Raw genomic sequence first — 23,515 nt, 5'->3', positions numbered from 1 at the left:
ATGAAATTTTCCGGCGTTAATTTAATCGGACTTCAATTCAAACACTGAATGCCGGACGAAAACAAAAAAAAAGTTTTTATAATATTTGAAAATCATAAGAAAATATTTGTTCCCAACTAAAATCATGGATGACTTAATGGGAAATTTGATTTTATAATCTATTACAAATATAATTTTTATAGTGTCATCCTCTTCTATTTTATTTATAATTAAGCTGTTATAAGAGTAAATGTAACTTTCTATAATAAACGGGAATTTGTAACATGGGAGTAAAGATAATTCTTTACTACTATATATCAAGTGTAAAAAATACACCTATTACACCATCAGCGTATATAATATCACGCTTCAGTTATAGAGTATTATGTAACTGTCAAACTCCAAACTCATGTTTTAATCTCATACACAATTTATTAGGAGGGAGAGGAGGAGGAACAACTGTTTTCTGATGGACAAAATTCCTTTGACCGACTATGGTTGGCGTAATCTTACTATTGTTGCCACTATAGGGCTTTTATTGGTGGCGGGATTGAATGATGGTGGTGAGACTTGACGCCACTGGAGAGATGATAACAACAACAACATATTTACATTTTTTGTCCAAAGAACCCCTCCTCCACTTCTTCCTCCTTCTTGATCACCATCAAGAAGAATTCTAGTAGCTTCATATTGTGTGATGGTTGAAACAATGTTAACCACCAATATAGCTAAAAGAATAGGGCTTCTTTGATTTCTCATATTAAACTAACGAAATTCGTCACTAATTCAATTTAAGAGTAAGAAATTATATTATTAATGAAGTTTCTAGCTGATTTCAATATTTTTTGGAGTAAATGTTATATGATGAGAAAATGATTGAGAAAATGATGGTGTATTTATAATGGTTTTATAGGTTAAAAATAGGATAATTTATTGGACTTGTTTCATTCTTTCCAATTATTTTGACATTTGACCAAAAAGTCTGAAAGGAAACTTTAATTTATTAAAGAGATGGTCGAAGCCGAAAGTATAACCGTGGAAGTTATTAAGACTTAAATAACATGCAACACGCCATGCACATGCCATACGTACTTATATTTAACATTAGCCAAAGATCTTTGGGTTCAAATAAAATCTTGATAGAAAGCGCACACTCGTTTTATAAGGGTCTGTGAATTTGAATTAGTAGGGAATCTGATCTGGACTTTATACATGGTCATGTTAGAATCGAAATAATCAGGTATCATGCGAAATTGCTAGTGAAGCGAATCTCGATAGACCATGAGTAAGAATATAAACGAGAAATATATCAAAAGAGATATAAAAATTTAACGTGGTTTGATCAATTGACCTACATCCACAAGAGGAGATGAGCAATGTAATCCACTATATATAAATATGAGAGTACACAATATAGAAAGAAATAACCTTACACAATTCACTCAGAATAAAAAGAGGTTCACACAAGTGTTAACGTAACACTTGTGTGCCACAAATTCTCCCCTCTAAACAAAACTCTTAAATCCCCTAAGATTACATTGTGAATGCTACCAAGTTAGAAGGAATGAACTTTTATTTATAGAGTCATAAACCTTTTTTCCAACAAGAAAAGGGGACTAGCCAGATATGGGGATTTTGTATTTTTTTTAGGGAAAGAAAAACTCAATTATTCTAGGAAAATCAAGGCAAACACCCAACAGGTCGAAGCGCGAATAATGGGGATTCATTCCAATAGTAGTTTTGACGTTTATACTGATATTAGTTATGTTGTTCAAGGATTTAAGTTATATATATGTACGAATGATATAATACTATCCGTATATTTTGACCATTTATACAAGATAACTTTTTTTTTAACTCCAGACCCCACGTTGTGGGATTTCACTGGATTGTTGTTGTTGTAACTTATTTTTTTTTATGATTATCAATTAATAATTTGATAAAAAAAATATGTGTAATTATCCAAAGTTTATACTGAAACTACATTCTTTTAGGACTTAGTTCAATAATCCCAGGGCTTTCACTTCAACACGTCTTCGCTCGTGATCGCTTAGAGCCCCCTTCCATCAATAGTTATATGCACTGATGATATAATGATTTCTTACACTATTAATATATTTTAACTTTTTAACACTACCCAAAACAAAAAAAAATCACAATAGGAATTAATGAAAAAATTGTGGTATTGAACATGATTTTTTCATTTAGTTTTCACCAAATCAGCTCACTGGGTGGGAAACAGATTATCACCGAAATTGTTTCCCATCATGCATTTTTCAGTGAATTAATTCAATAAAAAATAAGTGAGAAAATCATATTTTATAGCACAAAGTTCCTACTAATTCGTGATGAAAGAAAACTTTGTTTCTAAATACTATATTTTGACAAATTTCTATACATATAATTATCTTTTAAATAATCTGATAGCATACATAATTTTTTTTTTAGATCAAACATATATCAAACGGCCCTTACATTTTAGGTAGTTGATGGTCGGCTCATTTGAACAAATTACATGGTATTTAATTTGTAACCGTCCAAGTGGAAATATATAGTAGTAAATATTATTTGCAATTTGCACCTATTAAATTATTAAATTTTTACTCTAAAGTGGAATAATACATACCGGCCTTAATATTTAGTAAGGATTTGACTTTACTATAAATAAATAAATAAAAATATATATAATGTGAACCATAATAATGACTTCTCCCATATTTTTGGAGGTCAAAAACAACCTTTTGCACGCTTTTGGATTGGATTTTATTTGTTTGCGTTTGCTAACTTTACGATTTTTTTTCTTTCATATGTTTTTATTTCTAGCATTAATTATTTTTTAATATTTAAAACAAATCATCAATTAATATAAATATTATGGTAAAATATCCTAATCAATTATTTTCTTAAAAAAAATATGCCGAGTTCAAATTGAACAAGTAAAAATAAACGAATGAAGAATGTTAGATTTGCTTTTGTACTTCACAAAAACAGTTTAACTTTGTCCATCATTAGAAGTTCACATAAGGCCAAATGTTATAAGTTTCATAACCTTATTATTTTCTAAAAAATATGCAAAGTTCAAATTGAACAAGTAAAAATAAACGATTAAAGAATGTTTAGATTTATTTTTGTACTTCACAAAAACAGTTTAACTTTGTCCATCATTAGAAGTTCACATAAGGCCAAGGTTATAAGTTTCGTAACCTTATTTTTTGTCGTTACATAATGTCACATATCAATAATTTTAATTATAAATCTTTCAGAAAGTAAGGTACATGATAGACATACCATAAAAAAAGATAAGGTAAAATATAAAATATGATTATTAAATAATAAGTGAAGACAAAATGAAAAAAATAATAAGATAATCACGCGATCACATCAATTCGATTTTTACACAAAATGAGATATTTTGTCATGTTACATAACAATAAATTTAACAATAATGTATAATAATAAAAAATTTAAGCAACAATCAAAATAAATATATTATATTTAAACTAACAATACAATACAATAGGAAAATATAAGTTAAGCAGCGTGTAAAGAAAAATACATACTCTAATACATAAATATGTTTTTTAATTTGACATATATCGACACTTATGTGTTTCAACTTTTGACATGTATAATAGACACATAAATTGTGCGTGGGTGAGTGAGTTAATTTGAGATCCGGTGCTCCCGCCAACAATGGACACTTATACAAACAGAAAAAGCTCACAGAGAAAGATTCAACGATTCCTATCCCACAGCTTTCGCTTCTCGTCTCCAACAATGTCACATCCATTCATCACTCATTCACACATCCACTTCACTCAAGCAATTCATCGAACACTTGATCGGCAGTCACCGTATGCACACTTTTCTGAAAAAAATTGCCGATTTGTTTCAATATCTCTGTTGGGGGGTTATTCAGATCCTCTGTTTTCTACCTAAATTCTTGAATTTACCCTAATTTGTTTGGAATGATAGACTGTTGAGTAAGAGAATCGAAGATTGCCGATTTGGTTATATCTTTTGGGGGTATTTCGAAATCCTCTGTTTTTCCCCAATTACTGGAATTTACAAATGGGGTTTCGATAATTTGGTACTGTGTCATGGATGTATAGCTGAAGAACTGGTTTTAATTACTAAAGATGGTATGTTGTTTATCTTTTCACACTCGATAAACAGTGAACTGCATTGATACTTTTTATAATAGTTGAAATTAGGGAATCCCAATTTGTTTGAAATGATAAAATGCTGAGTATAGTAGTTGGGTGGGTATTGGGGATTCTTTGTAAGTGACTTAAAGATTTGCTGATTTGTTTATATCCTTTGACGGGTTATTTTGATCCTCTGTTTTTCCCCGAATTCTGGAATCTACGAATGGGGTTCTACTAATTTGTTACTGCTCATGGATGAATAGGTGAATAGTTGATTTGAATACTAAAGATGGTATGTTTATCTTTGCACACTCCATAAACAGTGAACTGCATTGCTCTTTCCTTACTCTTTCTTTTCGATCTATACTTGTGATCTTTTAGTGGTTTTTGTTTTACTAGTTGAAATCAGGGAACCCCAACTTGTTTGAAATGACAACCTGTTGAGTATAGTAGTTGGATGGGTATTGAGAATTTTTCGTAAGAGACTTAAAGATTTCCGATCTGTTTATCTCCTTTGGGGGTTATTTTGATCCTCTGCTTTTGGCTTTCTGATCTGATGGAAAGGTAAACTGTATGCAGAGCACTCCAGTAAATATCATTGTGGGCTCTCATGTGTGGATTGAGGATCAATCCGTTGCTTGGATTGATGGACAAGTATCACAGATTAATGGACAGGATGTTCAGGTCCAGACATCTGATGGGAAGAAGGTATGTTACCTCTTTTACGCCCGGAACATTATTTTATTCTTGCAGTTTCAGTTTGCTTATTTGTTTTCCTCTGACAATTTCAGGGTGTATTATGGAATCCAATAGAATGAGATACTTAACTAATAAACTGATTTTATATATGCTAACTGATTTATCTATCTACAACAACAATCACATACCTAGTGTAGTCCCACAAGTGGGGTCTCGAGAGAATAGGATGTACACAGACCTTACCCTACCTTTGTGGGGTAGAGAGATTGTTTCTGATAGAACCTCGGCTCAAAAGAAATGTAATCAAAGTAGGATTGAAAGGAAAATAATGATAGCAAAATAAACAAAGCAAGTGAAGTGATGTAGTAGTAAAAATTGAAGAATAAGATAAGATGTGGATACTAAATAATATACTAAAGAAGGAGAAGATGAGAAGAGGAGACTAGTCCCCTGCCTCTTCCACATAAAGGCACGACAACACTCGGCTACCTACTACCCTTCTAACCTAATCCTCGACCTCCATACCTTCTTATCTAGGGTCATGTCCTTTGTAAACTGGAGATGTGTCATAACCTAGCAATCACCTCCCTAAGTTTTTCTTTGCCCCACCTCTACCTCTCCTGAAACGTGCTATAGCCAGCCTCTCACCCGTCCTGAAACATACAAGCTCACATCTATAGCCTATACCTGCCTCTGTAAGGGTAAGGTGTATATCATTTCCATATTTGTAAAGTACCTTGCACCTATGAATGTCTGCACTCCAATAGCTTCCATCTCAAGAGGAGTGTGAGGAGTATCTGACATATATTTGAATTGTCTTTCCAACCGGTATCTAATGTGCTATATCCTCCTCTGTTTGTAAGGTTAAGGTATATGTCACTTCCATATTAGCTTAAAAATTATATTATATTCACAGGAGGAATGTGAGAAGTATTGACTTATATCTGAACTATCTTCCCACTATATCCTTTCTTTCCTCTTATATTGGGACTATTTGCTCTGTTTCTCTCTTTTGTTTTCTACCGGGGTCTTATGTGATACAAGGATGCCTACCAAAGTGACAGGTAAGTTTTATAGAATAACTATAAGGCCGACAATGTTGGATGGTAGTGAATGTGGGTCTGCTTAAGTCCAACATACCCACAAGATTAGTGTTGCAAAGATGTAGATGCTAAGATGAATGTGCGTTTATTCATGATTATATGACCACATTCACCAGAAGGTGCACGTAGCACGCGTTGAGCATAAAATGCGGGAAGGTCGTTTGAGATGGTTTGGACATATCTTGTGTCGACCTACAGATGCACCGGTCTGTAAGTGTGAAAATATACTAAGTAAAGGTGTAAAAAAGGGACGGTATACCTAAAATCATATAGAAGAAGTTGCCTCAGAAGACCTACAAATCTTTGGTATCAATGAAACTTTGCTAAAGATAGGGCACAATGGAAGAAAAAGATCCTAGATGATATATACTAGTTGAGAAAAGGTTTTAGACTTGTTAGTAAACTTCTACTATTATTATTATTGTTGTTGTTATGTGTATATTTAACTTAGTTTTACTTCATTTTATTTAGTACGATGATGATAATATGAATTGAGCCTAAATGAAGAAGTGGGGGTTCATATAGTCGACCCTAACTTGTTTACGGTAGTAGTTTCTGTTTTTTTTTTGTTTGTTTAAGAATGCATTAATAAGCTCTGTCTCGTTCCCTCTTACGTTGTGTTGTCACAAAATTTATGCAACAGACACAACTCTAATTGGCAATGTCTTCACTTGTAACTGCTTACCTATCTTTCACTTTTCAATTCATCTAGGTTACAGTAAATTTATCAAACATATATCCCAAAGACGAAGATGCTCCTGCTGGTGGAGTTGATGACATGACCAAGTTATCATATTTGCATGAGCCTGGCGTCTTGCAGAATTTGGCTTCAAGATATCAACTCAACGAAATCTATGTAAGTTCATGGTCCAATTTCTGTAAATTGGTGAGAGGAAAAATGAATTGTTGCATCTATGGGTGGTTCTATCATAATGTGACATTATGACAGACTTATACTGGAAGTATTCTCATTGCCATCAATCCATTCCAAAAGTTGCCTCATCTATATGATCGCCACATGATGGAACAATACAAGGGAGCACCGCTTGGCGAATTAAGTCCTCATGTCTTTGCTATTGCTGATGCTGCTTACAGGTACTCCTGTTTCAACTTCCACTCCACATGATTTATCCCTAAACACTATACAATTGTGACTAAGATTATAAAATGAATCAGGCAGATGATAAATGAAGGTAAAAGCAATTCGATATTGGTCAGCGGTGAAAGTGGGGCTGGTAAGACTGAAACTACTAAAATGCTTATGCAATACCTTGCTTATTTGGGCGGCCGTAGAAGCACTGAAGGTCGAACTGTTGAGCAGCAAGTTTTAGAGGTAAACTGTATGATCTTGATGAGTCGAGCTTGTTTAAACTCTTTTTCTCCTTAAACTTACAAGAGTAGGTAAACCAATGGCAATTTTTGCTATTGAGGCTTTAGTTCTGCATAACTTATGTTATCTTTACATGCTGAAGCTTTGTGGCACAAATTCTGCATTGGCTAGGTAGTTTCTACATGCTGAACATCTGAAGTACATGACATGAAACCATTATTTGATAAAATATATGAAGTATGGTAATGCAACTCTATTAGCTCTACGAGTGGAGAAAGAATTATGGTAATTTTGTGTAACATCTCTGATTTGAATGTGTGGCAATGAATGAAACATAAGATACATTAAAGGATAAAGTTTTAGACAGAATGAAAGAGGTGAAACTAACTGAAGTGAGAATCCTTACTGTAATGTGCGAAATTTTTGAGAAAGGTACAGTTTAATGTAATTATGTTAAATACAATGATTTTTATTACTTTTATAGATAACTATTATGAAATAATGGTATAGACTAGATGTCTGTGAAAGTTCTGAACAAAATGACTTGGTAAGATCAACAAAGATTTTCTGAATGGCATTCAAAAGAGGTCATTCTTGGTTCTGATGAATTCACTAGCATTTTGCTTTGTTATAGACTTGTAGAAAGCTTGTAGAGGGGTCACTATGCTCTATGTGAATATATCATTATACCTTAAAATCCTTCTCATTTATTTGAATATAATAATCTTGAAAATACCTGTTTCATTTCTAAAAAGTATAAATCATTAGGGAGGAGGGAGCTTCAAGCTTAAGGGTCGTCAGTCATTTTCTTCTTCCTTCTTACTGGCTTGTTATTCTTTTAACTCTGTTTTATCTCCAGTCAAATCCAGTACTTGAAGCATTTGGCAATGCCAAAACAGTTAGAAATAACAATTCAAGGTGAGATGTTGTTCCACTCATGCATCCAATCAAGAAGTGACTCATTTAATTGTTTCGGCATCTTCTGAATGCTTAAACTCATGTTGTTACAGTCGTTTTGGTAAATTTGTGGAGATTCAGTTTGACAAAAATGGAAGAATATCTGGTGCAGCTATTAGAACTTACCTCCTTGAAAGATCTCGTGTTTGCCAAGTTTCAGATCCTGAACGCAACTATCATTGTTTCTACCTTCTATGTGCAGCACCCCAGGAGGTAATTGGATTTCAAAGCTTCTCTCCTTTTTATTTCTTTTAGCTCTTGATGAAACTTATTTGATAGTCTTGATGTCCTTCTGACAGTTTTCCTATCTTAACAGGAGGTTGAAAAGTATAAGTTGGGGGATCCTAGATCATTTCACTATCTTAATCAATCGAGTTGCTATGAACTAGTAGGTGTTAGTGATGCTCAAGATTATCTGGCAACAAGGAGGGCCATGGATATTGTTGGCATTAGTGAGAAGGAGCAGGTAATGCCCTTGTTCCTTTAGTTTGTGCTGCAGTTTTTATTTTGATTCAGAGTCAAAGAAGTTACTCATTTCTTTTTCAGGAAGCAATTTTTAGAGTAGTGGCTTCCGTTCTTCATCTTGGTAACCTTCAGTTTGCAAAGGGCAAAGAAATTGATTCATCAGTTTTAAAAGATGACAAGTCTAAGTTCCATCTTCAGACTGTTGCAGAGCTTCTGATGTTTGTTCTTGGCTTTCAAATTTTACTTCTCTCTCTTAATGTATTCTTTGTTGACGAGAGTTTGATGTGATTCAATTCTTATATCAGGTGTGATCTTAAGGATTTGGAAGATGCACTATTGAAACGTGTAATGGTCACACCTGAAGAAGTGATAAAGAGAAGTCTTGATCCTGATGCTGCAACTGTTAGTAGAGATGGGCTTGCTAAAACATTATATTCTCGCTTGTTTGACTGGTATGATTCTATTGTCTCAACCAGATTGTTTAATGTGGTTTGTTACTGATTATTTGACACTAAGGTGTACAGTTTTCCACTGTTTACAGGTTGGTGGACAAAATAAATAACTCGATTGGTCAAGATCTGAACTCAAAATCTCTTATTGGTGTTCTTGACATTTATGGTTTTGAAAGTTTTAAAACTAATAGGTAGGCGTTAAATCATTGGACGACACTGGATATTGTTGAATGTGGTGTTTTGAAATTTGACTCTTTTGACTTTTGTGTTCCAGTTTTGAACAATTCTGCATTAATTTCACAAATGAGAAGCTGCAGCAACATTTTAACCAGGTATTTGTAGTTGAAATTTTAGAGAATTTATGTCCATCTCTTCTAAGCCAAAACTGAATTTGGGTATATTTGTTTTCCAGCACGTGTTCAAGATGGAGCAGGAGGAATACACTAGAGAAGAGATCGATTGGAGCTACATAGAATTTGTGGATAATAAGGATGTTCTGGATCTTATTGAAAAGGTTTCCTCATTTAGTTTAGCAGAGAAGCTCTCCTCAATATGTACATCCATTTCTGTTTCTCTGCATTCTACTTGTTTTGTTTAGTGAGTTTTGATCAAATTTTTCTTGGATTCTGACTTTCTAATACTAATTTGCATGCATGTGTCTTTCATATAAATGGCAATGGTAAAAAATTGATGTTTTCTCTATCTAAAACCCAAATAAAATTGCTTACTAGAAAGATTTTTGTTGAAGACATTGATATAGATTTTCTTCTTCAAATCAAGTTTTTTCTTTCTTTGATCTTTCTTTCCTTTTTTTTGAATGTATGATACTAAAGTATATTCTTGTCAAATTGTAAAAAGATCAACTTAGTCTTAGTTTGATAGTTATAGACACAGGTAGCTTCCAAATAAATTTGGTGTTATAATATGAAATCACTAGAAATTATTCAATTGATGCAACTTGAATTTTTTGCAAGAGAAATTAATATCATTTTATTTTTATTCACTTATTGATTTTGTTAGATCTTTTAGTTTCTTTTATCGTGGTATTCTCTTTTAATTTAATATTTTAGTTTTCTTTCTTGTATTACTCCATTATCTTGGTTTGCCAGTGGACTTCTTTATATAGTTTGTGTAATAAAACCTGTTTTTCTATTTAGGAAAACAGCTCTATTAGGTCCAAATAGATTCAACTATTGTATTTGAAGTTACTAAAAGTTACCGGTGCAATAGAATTTCTGCAGAGACACCATGCGTTTCTCAGCATTTACTGATTCCCTTGTTCATCACTTTCCACTTAAAAGAGCCTACCAATTTTGTTGTACTGCACCATTTTGAGGTATCATTTTGTAAGTTGATTTGTATTGCTTTTGCAGAAACCTGGAGGTATCATCGCTCTTCTTGATGAAGCCTGGTAAGATGTATAGCACTTCATCTGTATGTATGAGCATTACACTGCTACGTGCATTGCTTCCCTGGATTTAATATCTTTGTGTTGCATAAGCTTAATTTAATTTGACATTCTCTTTGAAATGTACTCTTCCAGTATGTTCCCCAAGTCAACTCATGAAACATTCTCTCAGAAGCTTTATCAGACATTCAAGGTTCACAAACGATTTATCAAACCGAAACTGTCTCGCACTGATTTTACCATTGCTCATTACGCTGGAGAGGTAAAAAGTTTCATCTGAGATAGCTGTTCAGTCAAATGTTCTTGTGTTGGATATAGGCATTACTAACAGTAAAGGTCATTTTTGGTGTCTTAAACCCTTACTTTCTGCTCAGGTTCTATACCAGTCTGATCTGTTTTTGGATAAGAACAAAGACTATGTTGTTCCTGAGCATCAGGATTTGTTAAGTGCTTCCAAATGCTCATTTGTAGCTGGCCTCTTCCCTCCTGTTGCTGAGGAGACAACCAAATCATCATCCAAATCGTCAAAGTTCTCATCCATCGGTTCTCGTTTTAAGGTAGTTACTGACTTATATACTTTTGACAGATTTTGGTGAACTGAGAATATTTTTTCATCATATCACTAGTAGGATTGCCAAGTATGTGAAAGTCTGATGTTCTGATTGAACTGGTGCAGTTACAACTTACAACATTGATGGAAACTTTGAATTCGACGGAACCTCATTATATCAGATGCGTGAAGCCTAACAATCAATTAAAACCTGCAATTTTTGAGAATGTTAACATTTTGCAGCAACTGCGTTGTGGTGTGAGTATAGTTTGACATTTTTAGATGAAGAATTTCCTTTTGTACTCTTGAACTATATGCTTATATTTTGTTTTCTCAGGGTGTTCTAGAAGCAATTAGAATTAGCTGTGCTGGCTACCCTACCCGTAAGACATTCTTTGAGTTTCTGAACCGATTTGGGCTTCTTGCTCCAGAGGTCTTGGAAGGGAAGTAAGTACTGATTTTCTGTTCCTAATCCAAAAACAACTTTATGTTTTCGAAAACACTTTAACTCATGGCGGCTTGACTTCTTGATGACAAACTGACTTGCTATCTTGATTTGACCTTTTTGTGGACAGTGCCGATGAAAAAATTGTGTGCAAAAAGATTCTGGAAAAGATGGGGCTTGCTGGCGCTCAGGTTATTCGACTTTTTTGGGCTTATCCACAAAGCTGATTTTTTATTTATTTGATGTCACAATCGATAGTTTACATTATTCAGTTTTGAGCATGCATCTCTTTCTCGTCCAACACTTCCCCATAACTTTAGGATAAAATCAATGTATTAGAACCTTTTTTAACTTACTGATATGGCTCATGTCTTAAAACATCTCTGTTATACCTAATTTGCAAGGTGTAATCTCAGGCTGACCATGCATTTTCAAGCAAGGATCTAGGTTATCTGTTGTAGTCTTTTTTCACCAAAAGGATAGAAATCGTGTTCTTATTTTTGAGAAGTTGTGCATATCAGTCATTATTCTAAACCATGGTTAATTTGTCTGTTACCTTCAACAGTTTATATCCACTTTTTTATTGATTGCTGACATGTAGGCGGGCATTGCTTACTATAGTTTTCTATATATGCTGAGGGTTAGGGCTATTAATATCCACTGTTCACATGGTTAAAATTGGTTCATTTGTTTGGAATAGTTCTCCACAACATTGTTATGTACATTTTACATGCAGCATTCTAAGGTTGATGCACTCTTTTATTTAACGTAGGATGAGTTCCCAAATTTATGAATCAACTATTTTGTCGGACAAATGATGTTGCAGATTGGAAAAACAAAAGTTTTTCTCAGAGCTGGTCAGATGGCTGAGCTGGATGCACGCAGAGCACAGAAACTAGCCACAGCAGCAAAGACAATCCAAAGGAAAATTAGAACTCACATTGCTAGGAAATACTTTCTTGCATTGCAGAAGGCTGCAATTTGCTTACAATCCTCATGCCGAGGTTTGTCTATTTATATATTTTTTTCTCAACTCTTCAAATTGCGGTTGTTTTGTATGCTCTAGATGGTTTACGCAATGAACTAGGATAATTGCAACTTACTGGGGCATTTTGATAGCTTCATTCATGTAATCTGTGTAATAGTATCTTGGGTGAAACCTTCTAATGGAGCACAGAGGGAGTGTGATTTGTTTCCGCTGTTGTGGATCAAGGATTCTTGAGCAAGGGTTCTGCCTGAAAGCAGTTATCCTCTTTGCCACTTTCAAATCAATAATAATGATGTCATCAATATTTCAGTCTGAGTTATTTTTCTTTTTCTTTCTTCACCAAAGTATGTAAGATACATGTTTATGGATTGGATTCAGTGAGCTTCACAGTATAACCAGAGTGAAGCTTGATTACCGATAAGTGCTTCTCTAAAGGTGACCCTTGAGTTTGTGGTTTTCTCCTAAATTGAAACAGCACCTAGTAGCCGTACCAAAAAAAACAAGTTTGTACTATATCCTGAGAATAATTGGGTCATAGATAGTGCAAAGTGGGAATACACATTCAATAAAATTATGGGAGATGTGGACCTTCGTGGTCGTGAGGTTTGACACACAGGTCATCCCTAAGAGAAGAAGTTTCAAGTACCTAGGTTAGTAATCCAAGGTTATGGGGAGATTGATGAGGATGTCGTACATCGTATTGGAGCGGGGGTGGATGTAATGGAGGCTCACATTCGGTGTTCTGTGTGATAAGACTGTGCCGCCAAAACTTAAAGGTAAGTTATACAGATTGGTGGTTAGACTGACTATGTTATTTGGGGCAGAGTAGCATAGATAAGGATGCTGAGATGGATGTGTGAGCATACCAGGAGAGTAAGATTAGGAATGAAAATATTCGGGACGAGATGGGAGTGATCCCCCATGGAGACAAGATACGGGAAGTGAGGCTGAGCTGGTTTGGGCATGTGAAGAGGTGATAGACAGATGTCCCGGTAAGGAGGTGTAAGAGGTTGGACGTAGTGGGCTTGAGGAGGGGTAGAGGTAGGCGAAAAAAGCATTGGGGTGAGGTGATTAGGCAAGGATATGACATAACTTCAGCTCATCGAGGACATGAACCTTGATAGGAGGGTGTGGAGGTCGAGAATCAGGGATAGAAGGTTTGTAGGTAGTCATGCTTATTTCTTTCTGTTCCCATAGTATTAGTATTATTCTTGTATTATCTTATTCTTAGATTTATATTACTACATGTTTTTTAGCCTCAGTTATCTTATTATCTTCTTGTTATTTCTGCTTATTGCTTCTGCCTCTTTTTCATCTTTCTTTGAGCTGAGGATCTATAGGAAACAACCTCTCTATCTTCTCAAGGTAGGGGTAAGGTATGTGTACACACTACCCTCCCCATACTGCACTTGTTAAATTATGCTGATTTTGTTGTTGATGTTGTTTATGGAAGATGTGAATCTTCTTTTCTGTATCAATACCTTTTCTCTGGACATCTGCTGTTTTTCACCCTTCAGAGAGTTTATACAACCACAAATTACGTCTCATGGTTTTCTTTCATATTCCTTGTTGAAGGGCTCTTATAGTTTTGACTTACAAGTTGCTGAGTTCCATAATAACGAAACAATATTGACAAGATGTATTTGGCAGCTTTCAATAGTAAAACAATTACTACTATTTTGATCCATAATGCACCTGGTCTGAGATGTTGTAGCAGTACCTCCATTTTTAGGTGGTTAAAGTTGGATCACTTACCCATCTTTATAATTGTTAAACCAAGCACCATGTAAGAGTATTAATTTTCATTAAGTTATGTGTTCTCGCTTTGTCATGGTCAACAGGAAGGCTTGCTTGCAAAGTGTACGACAATATGAAAAGAGAAGCTGCTTCTATCAGAATCCAAACAAAATTGCGTGGACACTTGGCCCGGAAGTCCTATACAGGACTCAAAATCAATGTCATTGCTCTTCAGACAGGAGTTCGAGCGACAGCTGCACGAAAGGAATTCAGATATAAAAGACAAACCAAAGCAGCAATTATTATACAAGTTTGTTTACTTGTTTCTATTGATTCCGAGGGTTGGCCAAGTTTTTTGTTCTAGCTATTAACTAGAAAAGTTACTTGCAGGCACATTGGCATGGGCACAGAGCCTTTTCATACTACAAGAAACTCATAATTGCATCAATTGTAACACAATGCAGATGGAGGGGAAGGGTTGCAAAGAAAGAGCTTCGGAAACTAAAGATGGTAGTTTTTGGACTCTTATCCTGTTTATCCTATATCACATTTTCAATTTCCTTTGATTTGCACTGAGATGATGCTCTGTGACCTAAGTAATAATCTGCTAGCTAAGGCCTTTACTTACACGGTGTATAATTCACCTTGATTGTTGTTATTTACATAACGAAAGGCTAAAGTTATTCCGCAGCATGATGGATCACTTAATTGCTCCTCTGAACCTTTATCAGAAAGAGATGAGCATTATGAAGCTTCCTGTTGGTAAAACCCATAAGACGTGGTTAGAATTCTTGAGCAAAGCAATAAGAACAGGATCAGCAATTTAATCTTCTGAACATTGGAAGTCAAATCAAAAGCATGCAATCTACACGTAACTAACAATGAATATACATGTCACGGAGTGATGAACTCTGAAGTCCTTTGTCTAATTACAGACTTAAACCTTCTGATTTCACATATTGCTGTTATCCATATAGTATCCCTTGGATTTTCTTCAAGTAGGAGAATGTATCAGATATGTTGTTTGCTAATACAGTAAAATCTTATTTTTGGTCTATCCATATCTAATAGTCTATTGCTAATATTCTCATCGCTTGTGGATCTCTAACACACATTTCCAATACCTTCAGGCTTCAAGAGAAACAGGTGCACTAAAAGAAGCAAAGGATAAGCTTGAAAAACAGGTTGAAGAACTTACATGGCGTCTGCAGTTGGAGAAACGTCTTAGGGTAATACACTTTCATTAAGCAGATCAGGCATTTCCTTTTCCTGCATGATATGTAAAGCAAGTGGAGAATTAACCTGAAAATCAGTGGGGAACAAGATATTACTTGAAAGCTAAATATTATTGCCACTTTTGACCTTGTGGATTATGATAAGTTGTCCATTTTGAGAAAGGGACCCTGTTTGATGCATTATTTCACAGACGGACTTGGAAGAGGCAAAGAGCCAGGAAATAGCAAAGCTGAAGAATAGCTTGGAAGATGTGCAAAGCAAAGTGGATCAAACGAATGCACTGCTCATCAAGGAACGTGAGACTGCTCAGAAAGCAATTGAAGAAGCAACCTCTATTGTGGAAGAGAAGCCAGTTCTTGTTGAGGATACAGAAAAGGTTGATGCTTTAAATGCAGAAGTGGAAAATTTAAAGGTACTGGCACTGAACTCGTAAAGTTAACGCCAAGTGCTCTCAACCTGACTTTCCCCACCAAAGAACAAAGGAGAGCAGAATACAGAATTTGTGTGAAAGTTCATCTTTTTCCCACTAACATATGGTTGATGTTTTCATTCTGATACCTTTATATAGGTGTTATTGCAATCTGAAAAGCAACGTGCTGATGATTCTGAAAGGAAACGTGCTGAATCTCAAGAATCAAGTGAAGAAAAGCACAAGAAGTTGGAAGAAACTGAAAGAAAAGTTCAGCAATTTCAGGAATCAATGAGCAGGTAGCTATACCAACCTTTTTTAGTCAATAAAATTACTAAAAGTTTATACAAAAATCCAAAAGAAATAACTAAACTACAGTAATGTCACAACCCAGCAAAGGGGCCATGACCGGCACTAACGAATGCTGGGTCATTCATGACAAGTAACAGATTCATTTTTCAAAATCTACTTGTGGAGGGAGAATATCCTTCTAATTGATCTAAACCTCAGATTCAAACTCGAGAGTAGTGTCCGTGAATAAAATTACCAAGTTGGTGTTCTACCTCTTTCATGATAGGGAGGGTATGGTCTCAGCCAAATTAGCTGCTGAAATGAATCAGGATGAGAGACAGTCATAGGGCTTCACCAAGAAGTTCAAAATCCTATAATAGCTAACTATGCCTCTTTATTAGTTACAAATAAATAAAAGTATTCCCTCTCTAATAGCTTAAGCTGTTAGAGCAGTCAGTTCATACAATATCACACGGTCTTAATGCAGGCAGAGGATGTGGCTTCAAGCTCCACAACCATCCATCAACAAAATATTTCTACTTGCTTGAGAGCCCAAAAAAAGGGGCTCACATGTGAGGGGGAGTGCTTCAAACAATATAAATAAATAAACGTGTCTCCTCTCTCAGTTCAAGCCTTTAGATGAGACGTTCATACGAGAGGTTTGCTTTTTTATAGATGCCCATACACCATTATAATTTGTCCTGTGACTTGAAGGTAAATTGCTGAAGCTGTGCTCAGGAGGATCCGTAAGTTAATGGTCCTCTTTTAGGGACTAATGCTTGTCATAGTCACCTCTGAATAATGTGGAGGAAAGGACAGCTCTTGATCTATACCTGGTTTGAACACCTGTTTGGAATTTGCAATTAAAATTAAAGAATAGACCAACTCTTGTCTGTCAGTGATATCCTTGTACTATAAAATGGACATGTAGGAGAACCTTGGATATTGTCAGGATTTAGTTGATGAAAATATTTGTCCTTCTTACCAATAGGCTCGAAGAAAAGCTCACAAATATAGAGTCAGAAAATAAAGTACTTCGCCAGCAGGCTCTGACAATGGCACAGAACAATAAATTGCTGTCAGGACGGTCAAGATCAAGTATTCAGGTAATCTTGAAAACCTTCACTCATATTGGATGTGTTAACTCTATAACTAATTTTTCCCTGTTCTATGATATTTGCAGAGGACTGAGAGCAGCACAAGGAATAGCGTAGTAAGTCGAAGGCTTACATATTAGTTGTCTTTTTAGTATATTGCTTACCTCTTATGTTGCTTGATTTACAATTGAAATTTTTAAAGGATCTGCATAGCACTTCATTTTCAAGGGAGAGTACTGAGGTGGAGGGAAGACCACAGAAATCTCTTAATGATAAACAACAGGAGTATCAGGACTTGATCATCCGGTGTATTGCACAGCACCTTGGCTTCTCTAAAGGCAGACCTGTTGCTGCTTGCATTATTTACAAGTGTCTTAGGCAGTGGCGATCATTTGAAGTAGAGAGAACCAGTATCTTTGACAGGGTAATACAAACCATTGGCCAAGCTATTGAGGTCAGTGTTAATATAGTTATACAATATCATAGTGAAAGATGCAGATCAATAAAATAGATGTCTCTTTTTCACTTAAAAGCTAGTTTTTCTATGCTTTAGACTCAGGACAACAATGATATGTTAGCCTATTGGCTATCCAATGCATCCACTCTATTGCTGCTGCTGCAACGTACATTAAAAGCTGGTGGTGCTGCTGGGATGACTCCACAGCACAGACGATCATCTTCAGCCTCTCTATTTGGGAGAATGACACAGGTGAAAAAAGTTCCATTTTAACATTGATATTTATCATTTATTTATAACACTTCATGCTGATTAAACAATTTATAGAGCTTTCGTGGAACCCCTCAAGGTGTCAATCTTTCTCTCATTGATGGTGATTCGGCTGGTGGCGTGGATACCTTACGCCAAGTTGAGGCCAAATATCCTGCTTTGTTGTTTAAACAGCAGCTAACAGCATATGTAGAAAAGATTTATGGAATGATCCGTGATAATCTTAAGAAAGAGATTTCTCCTCTGCTAGGGTTGTGCATTCAGGTTCAAGATATTGTCATAGATCTATCTTAATATTTGTTTTGAAATAGTAGAGATCATTACATACTAGGTGTACTAAAGCCATTTTACATGTTTCAATCTATGGTTTAGGCACCAAGAATATCCAGAGCAAGTTTACTAAAAGGGGCAACAGCACGTACACTTGCAAATGCTGCTGCACAGGAAATTTTGATCGCTCACTGGCAAGGAATTGTCAATAGCCTTGCTAACTTTTTGAACTTATTGAAAGCCAATCATGTAAGAGTCACAAAAACAGATTGTTTTTTTTTTAATTTCATGCTGTCCTTTTCTTTGCTTTCCTCCCATTTACTTGCTTTGAACATGGAAGGCGAAGTAAGAGTCTTTTGCATGATATGAAAGATAACTTGCTGTTTAGCCTATTTATGAATAAAACGTGTTGATATCCTCAACCCATGAAATGATCTTTATGATTATATCTCATCTTCTTCTAATTACTCCTCTTCTCTAGTTTAGCAAAAGAAATGTAATTATCTTCTCTCATGGATACACATCTTCATATAGTCCTTTTGGGAGCATGTTCTGTCTTTTGATGAATTTTTCTACTTCTCGTCCCTTCTTTTCACCAACAAGCAGAGCATCCTGCATATAGGTGGAAGGAATAACTCACACGGTAGTGAGAAATTTACACAGCTTTTTTAGGAACTTTTCACAAGATCTTGCTAATACCTGAACTATGCCATATATCACCTTTTGCTCCCAAATCCAATGAAAAAGCTAGTTTCCAACAATGGAAGTTGTTATTGTTCTTGATGATCCAATATCCACCTATATCTTTAGTACTCCCTCCGTCCATGTTTACTTGTTCATGTTTGACTCGGCACACCCCTTAGAAGCAATGAATAAAAGGGTAATTTTACTATATGAAAAAGGGCAGCCCGGTGCACTAAAGCTCCCGCTATGCGCAGGGTCTGGAGAAGGTAATTTTACTATATGATCCCTCATTATTATTAGTCATCCAAATATTGGGAAATGAATAGTACTTAATAATAAGGGTAAAATAGGTATAAAATAATAAGGGTAAAATAGGTATAAAATGGTAAATTATCTCTTGGTTTTCCAAAATGGACAAGTAAAAGTGGACATCTATATTTAGTATAGTGGACAAGTAAAAGTGGACGGAGGGAGTATTTGAGACATTTGGACACTTGCTAGAGACAAGGCTCCTAATATTAAAAAAGTCAAGGAAAACTATCATGGTGGAGTACTTAGGTGCATGTGGTTTTACTTTAAGAAGTTTATAACATTGATGTGAATGGTAACTGACTTTGCCCATCTGACTTTTGGACTTAAGTGAACAATAGAACAGGACAAAGAAGAGAAAGAAATCAGAACCAAAAGTAGCTATAACAATAGGTCTGAAGTGGTTTTACAGACAGTTTTTGGATTTATGATCCTTACTTTGATATAAGGATGAATACCTGAGCCTACTCAGATTACTAGTATGAATAGTGAAAATCCTTGAGATTTTTGCTTTCCTAGTTCTTGTTGATTGAACTAAAACTATACAAGTCAGCTCCACTATCCTCTGCAGTCCAACTTAAGAATTTCATGAAGGAATGGTGTTGGGTAGATCTCATCATTTTCTTATCAAAAGTGGCTAATATGATATAGGATATGAGATGCATTTTGTAACTTGATTCACAACTCACCTGTGGTTACTACTTCTCTTTTGAAACTATAGCTAATTTGACAGATTACTGTTTTGCTTTTTTGCTCTAGTGTGCAAGGTCTTATGGAACTCTAATGAGTCTAATCACATTGACAAACTGTCAGTTTAATGTTTAGCTTGGTAGTTAATAACCTTTCATGTAATTTAAGTAATATATTCTAGCTGAAGGAAGAACGGCCCAACTTTCCTGAAGACCGATTGTCCATCAAGTAATTGATGCATTGAGGCAGAAAAGTCTCAAGATAATTAAATCATAGATTTATGAAAAGTTTATGTTGGTTATCTCATGATAGGACATGATAGTAGGGTTATTTTCTCTCTTGTTTTTCAGGTGCCTCCATTTCTTGTGCGCAAAGTATTTACACAAGTCTTCTCTTTCATCAATGTCCAATTATTTAACAGGTCTGTTGTCAAGGGAATCTCATAATATTCTTATATCCTCAAGATTCAACTATATACTAAACCCTATTTTTCTTTATCTGTGCCTCCTTGCTGTAGCCTTTTGCTGAGAAGAGAATGCTGTTCATTTAGCAACGGTGAATATGTCAAAACTGGTTTGGCGGAACTGGAGCACTGGTGCTACAAAGCAACTGATGAGGTACCTTGGTCTCCTGCCACTTGTTAAACACTATTCACCATGTCTTTTATTCTCACTGATGAAGGGAACTTGTTCAGTATACAGGATTAGCTTGGGAGGAGCTCAAGCATATAAGACAGGCAATTGGATTTTTGGTAATGCATCTTCTAATTTGGATTAAAGATACAACCGAATATATAAACTGAAAAGCAAAGGCAAAGGACACGTTCTCTAGTGCATATTTTTCGGGAAAAGAAACAACAGAAGATTTTGCCTAGTAATATAAAGTAGAGGGAAATTAGAATTGCAAATTTCTGTCCTTGCCGTGTTAAAAGAAATCACTTTTCATACTTATTATTCGTAGGCAATATGATCATGATTGTGTGCCACAAAATTTGAGTGCACAAACCTAAAAACTGTAGTTCCAAAGAATTTGGAATGAGCTTTGTCTATATTTCATCAGCAGCGATCCTTAATTGTGCTCCTTTTGGACTATACTAGGTCATACACCAGAAGCCAAAGAAGACATTGGATGAAGTAAGCCATGATCTATGTCCTGTAAGTACTAGACTACTACATATTCCGAAGAGCTATCTCTTGAGCCCATACATTGTCATTTTCATTAAGTTGTAAATCATGAACAGGTGCTTAGCATTCAACAACTTTACAGAATCAGCACAATGTATTGGGACGACAAATATGGCACACATAGCCTTTCATCAGATGTAAGCCATAGCATTTGTCCAGCAAAAATTCTAGATGCTATTATGATACCAGATAATCTATAATTTTGATGTTCCTTTGCGTCATGTAGTGCGTATTGATTTTATGGCCATTCTCAAGTTAGATATGACAATTTCTCAATAGTATGTCTTCAATCCCTGCTTCACTACAGCATGAATTCAGTATTTCTTGCTGGGAGTGGCTTATTCAGCTTTGAACACTGTCTCCTGCATCTTTGATTTGCGCAAAACACTCTTACTTTTGTCCTCTGCTGACTAGTAATGAGCAGAGTTTATCAATTATTTGACAGGTTATAGCCAATATGCGTGTATTAATGACTGAAGACTCTAACAATGCAGTCAGCAATTCTTTTTTGCTTGATGATGATTCGAGGTTGGATATAAAAATTCAGTTATCCTAAACTTGCCAATACCTTTTTGTGCACCACTTTCCTTAGAATGCACTTTCACTTATCATTGATTGCCCTTGTTGGTCATGGTGCAGCATACCATTCTCAATTGATGACCTCTCTAAATCAATGGATCAGATTGATATTGCAGACATTGAACCACCCCCGCTTATTCGAGAAAATTCAGGCTTCAGTTTCTTATTGCCACGTGCAGACTAATGGCCCTTAATCAGAATTCAGTCTTAGGAACTTGCAGACAGATCTTTGATTTGTGTGAGCATCAAGGTGCGTATGACTGCATTGATCAAGCTCATACAATGTTCAAGCAATGTAGACTCATCTTGCACATCTCAGCTACAAATGGAAATGTGAATATATATATATATATATATATGACTAGATAATTGCTTATTTGAGGACATGCTGAACTTTCTTGATTTTAATTATACGAGTGCCTCAGCTAGACTTCTATCTTCATCATTTGGTTTTTAACCGATTGAATTTGTTCTACTAGTGCTTCTTCTCTTTGTAACTACATTTTTCTCAAAAAAAAAGGAGGGGTTTCTATTTGATCCATGACTTGTCTTTGTTTGTCAACTCCAACTCTTTTCCAGGTTTTAACTGAACAGTCAGTAAACTACACTCACAAAAGGAGGAGACGCTCCAGAAATCGCGTGCAATCATTGGGGCGTACTATGAGGGGGCAGTGGAGAACTATACATATAGTTGAGCAATTTTTCAAAAAATATATATTATACTTTGTCATGCTCTATAGTGGTAAGAGGAGTCTAGCCATAATGCATGAACTTGCCCGTTTTGTTTGTACTGATCAACTATATGAAAAAATATAAAATAGAAGGTCTTCATTCTTCCCACATGCATGTTTGGAACATTTTGAGTGGTTGAAGTCTTATTGTACGTCTTGGAGCAAATAATTGATTAAAATTAAAGGCCGTTAAGGTCTTCATTCTTCACACAAAGTACTTTTGGGATATGATGTTTGTTTCGATGAAAGACTTGTGTAAAGCCATTCTTATTATACCTCAACAGCAATAATACAAGTGATTCGTCTTGTTTCTATATGATATTCAAGACCTCATTTGTGTTCATTTTTTGGCGATTTATGATGTGAGGAGATAGGTTGAGAGAAGATTCAAAGAAAAGAGACTGATAGCAACCATTGCACCAGATAGTTAATGTTTCCTTTGTATGATATTGCTTCCTTTAAGTTTTCACGTTGTCAAAACTACAAAATATGTAACATCAAATCATCAATACATGCCTCTAAAACCTAAATGAAGTGCATTTTGCAATTCTTATCTTGTTTGACTAAATACATGGGTGATGGGTGGATGTAGTTCTTTCGTAATAAGTTTATCTGAACTAATTTTGGCTTAAACTTTGTAATGTGTGAAGTTATTCACCTTTAAAGTACAAATAATAGATTTCAAACGCAATTAATCAAATGAGTTATTGTAAAATTTTGAACTAGAACCCATAATATTAAGCCTTTTTTGTTTGTGCATCTTTCTCCCATTCTTTTGGTTGGATCCGCCGCGGAGATATTTTTCTCTGAGAAGCCACGTTGCATAGATAATGTAGTTTACTCTCCTAAAATGCATGAGATTACAGAAAATTTTAGAAGCTCTTTTTTCTTTTGCAACATTTCTTTTGTTAAAAAAACAATTTTCTACTTTTTTTAGTCGTGACATGTGGCAGCTCGTATCCAACACTTGCTTGATCTAATAGTGATCTATGAAAGGGTCAAATATACAGATAATAGCACTCCCGTAAAGTTTAGGTGTGTAGTTAG

General features: G+C 35.2%; 1 protein-coding gene across 3 annotated transcripts; it reads left to right on the top strand.

The window, feature by feature from the left end:
- The first annotated feature begins 4,700 nt into the window (after nucleotides 1–4,700).
- Nucleotides 4,701–22,782, top strand: LOC129899037 (myosin-9-like). 3 transcript variants are annotated; one of them, XM_055973793.1, is made up of 38 exons: nucleotides 4,701–4,835; nucleotides 6,642–6,785; nucleotides 6,879–7,024; nucleotides 7,106–7,262; nucleotides 8,119–8,177; nucleotides 8,270–8,429; nucleotides 8,533–8,682; nucleotides 8,763–8,899; nucleotides 8,987–9,133; nucleotides 9,223–9,324; nucleotides 9,408–9,465; nucleotides 9,546–9,647; nucleotides 10,507–10,544; nucleotides 10,677–10,803; nucleotides 10,916–11,098; nucleotides 11,218–11,349; nucleotides 11,429–11,538; nucleotides 11,667–11,727; nucleotides 12,363–12,540; nucleotides 14,366–14,571; nucleotides 14,652–14,771; nucleotides 15,392–15,490; nucleotides 15,688–15,909; nucleotides 16,066–16,205; nucleotides 17,189–17,303; nucleotides 17,381–17,410; nucleotides 17,497–17,748; nucleotides 17,848–18,003; nucleotides 18,079–18,285; nucleotides 18,394–18,540; nucleotides 20,325–20,395; nucleotides 20,492–20,591; nucleotides 20,669–20,725; nucleotides 21,072–21,128; nucleotides 21,215–21,295; nucleotides 21,604–21,686; nucleotides 21,798–21,987; nucleotides 22,317–22,782. In XM_055973793.1, exons 1-37 carry the CDS (start codon nucleotides 4,701–4,703, stop codon nucleotides 21,919–21,921), a joined length of 4,593 nt encoding a protein of 1,530 aa, XP_055829768.1. In that variant the 3' UTR covers nucleotides 21,922–21,987; nucleotides 22,317–22,782. The 3 variants fall into 3 exon arrangements, with proteins under 3 accessions (XP_055829768.1, XP_055829769.1, XP_055829767.1); XM_055973792.1 differs by lacking the exons at nucleotides 4,701–4,835; nucleotides 6,642–6,785 and having other exon boundaries at nucleotides 6,864–7,024; nucleotides 21,072–21,107; XM_055973794.1 differs by lacking the exons at nucleotides 4,701–4,835; nucleotides 6,642–6,785; nucleotides 21,604–21,686; nucleotides 21,798–21,987; nucleotides 22,317–22,782 and having other exon boundaries at nucleotides 6,863–7,024; nucleotides 20,676–20,725; nucleotides 21,072–21,107; nucleotides 21,215–21,297.
- Nucleotides 22,783–23,515: the final 733 nt, after the last annotated feature.

The sequence above is a fragment of the Solanum dulcamara genome, chromosome 8 (assembly GCF_947179165.1).
Source record: "Solanum dulcamara chromosome 8, daSolDulc1.2, whole genome shotgun sequence".
NCBI lineage: Eukaryota > Viridiplantae > Streptophyta > Magnoliopsida > Solanales > Solanaceae > Solanum > Solanum dulcamara.
This window is presented reverse-complemented; position numbering and strand designations above follow the sequence as displayed.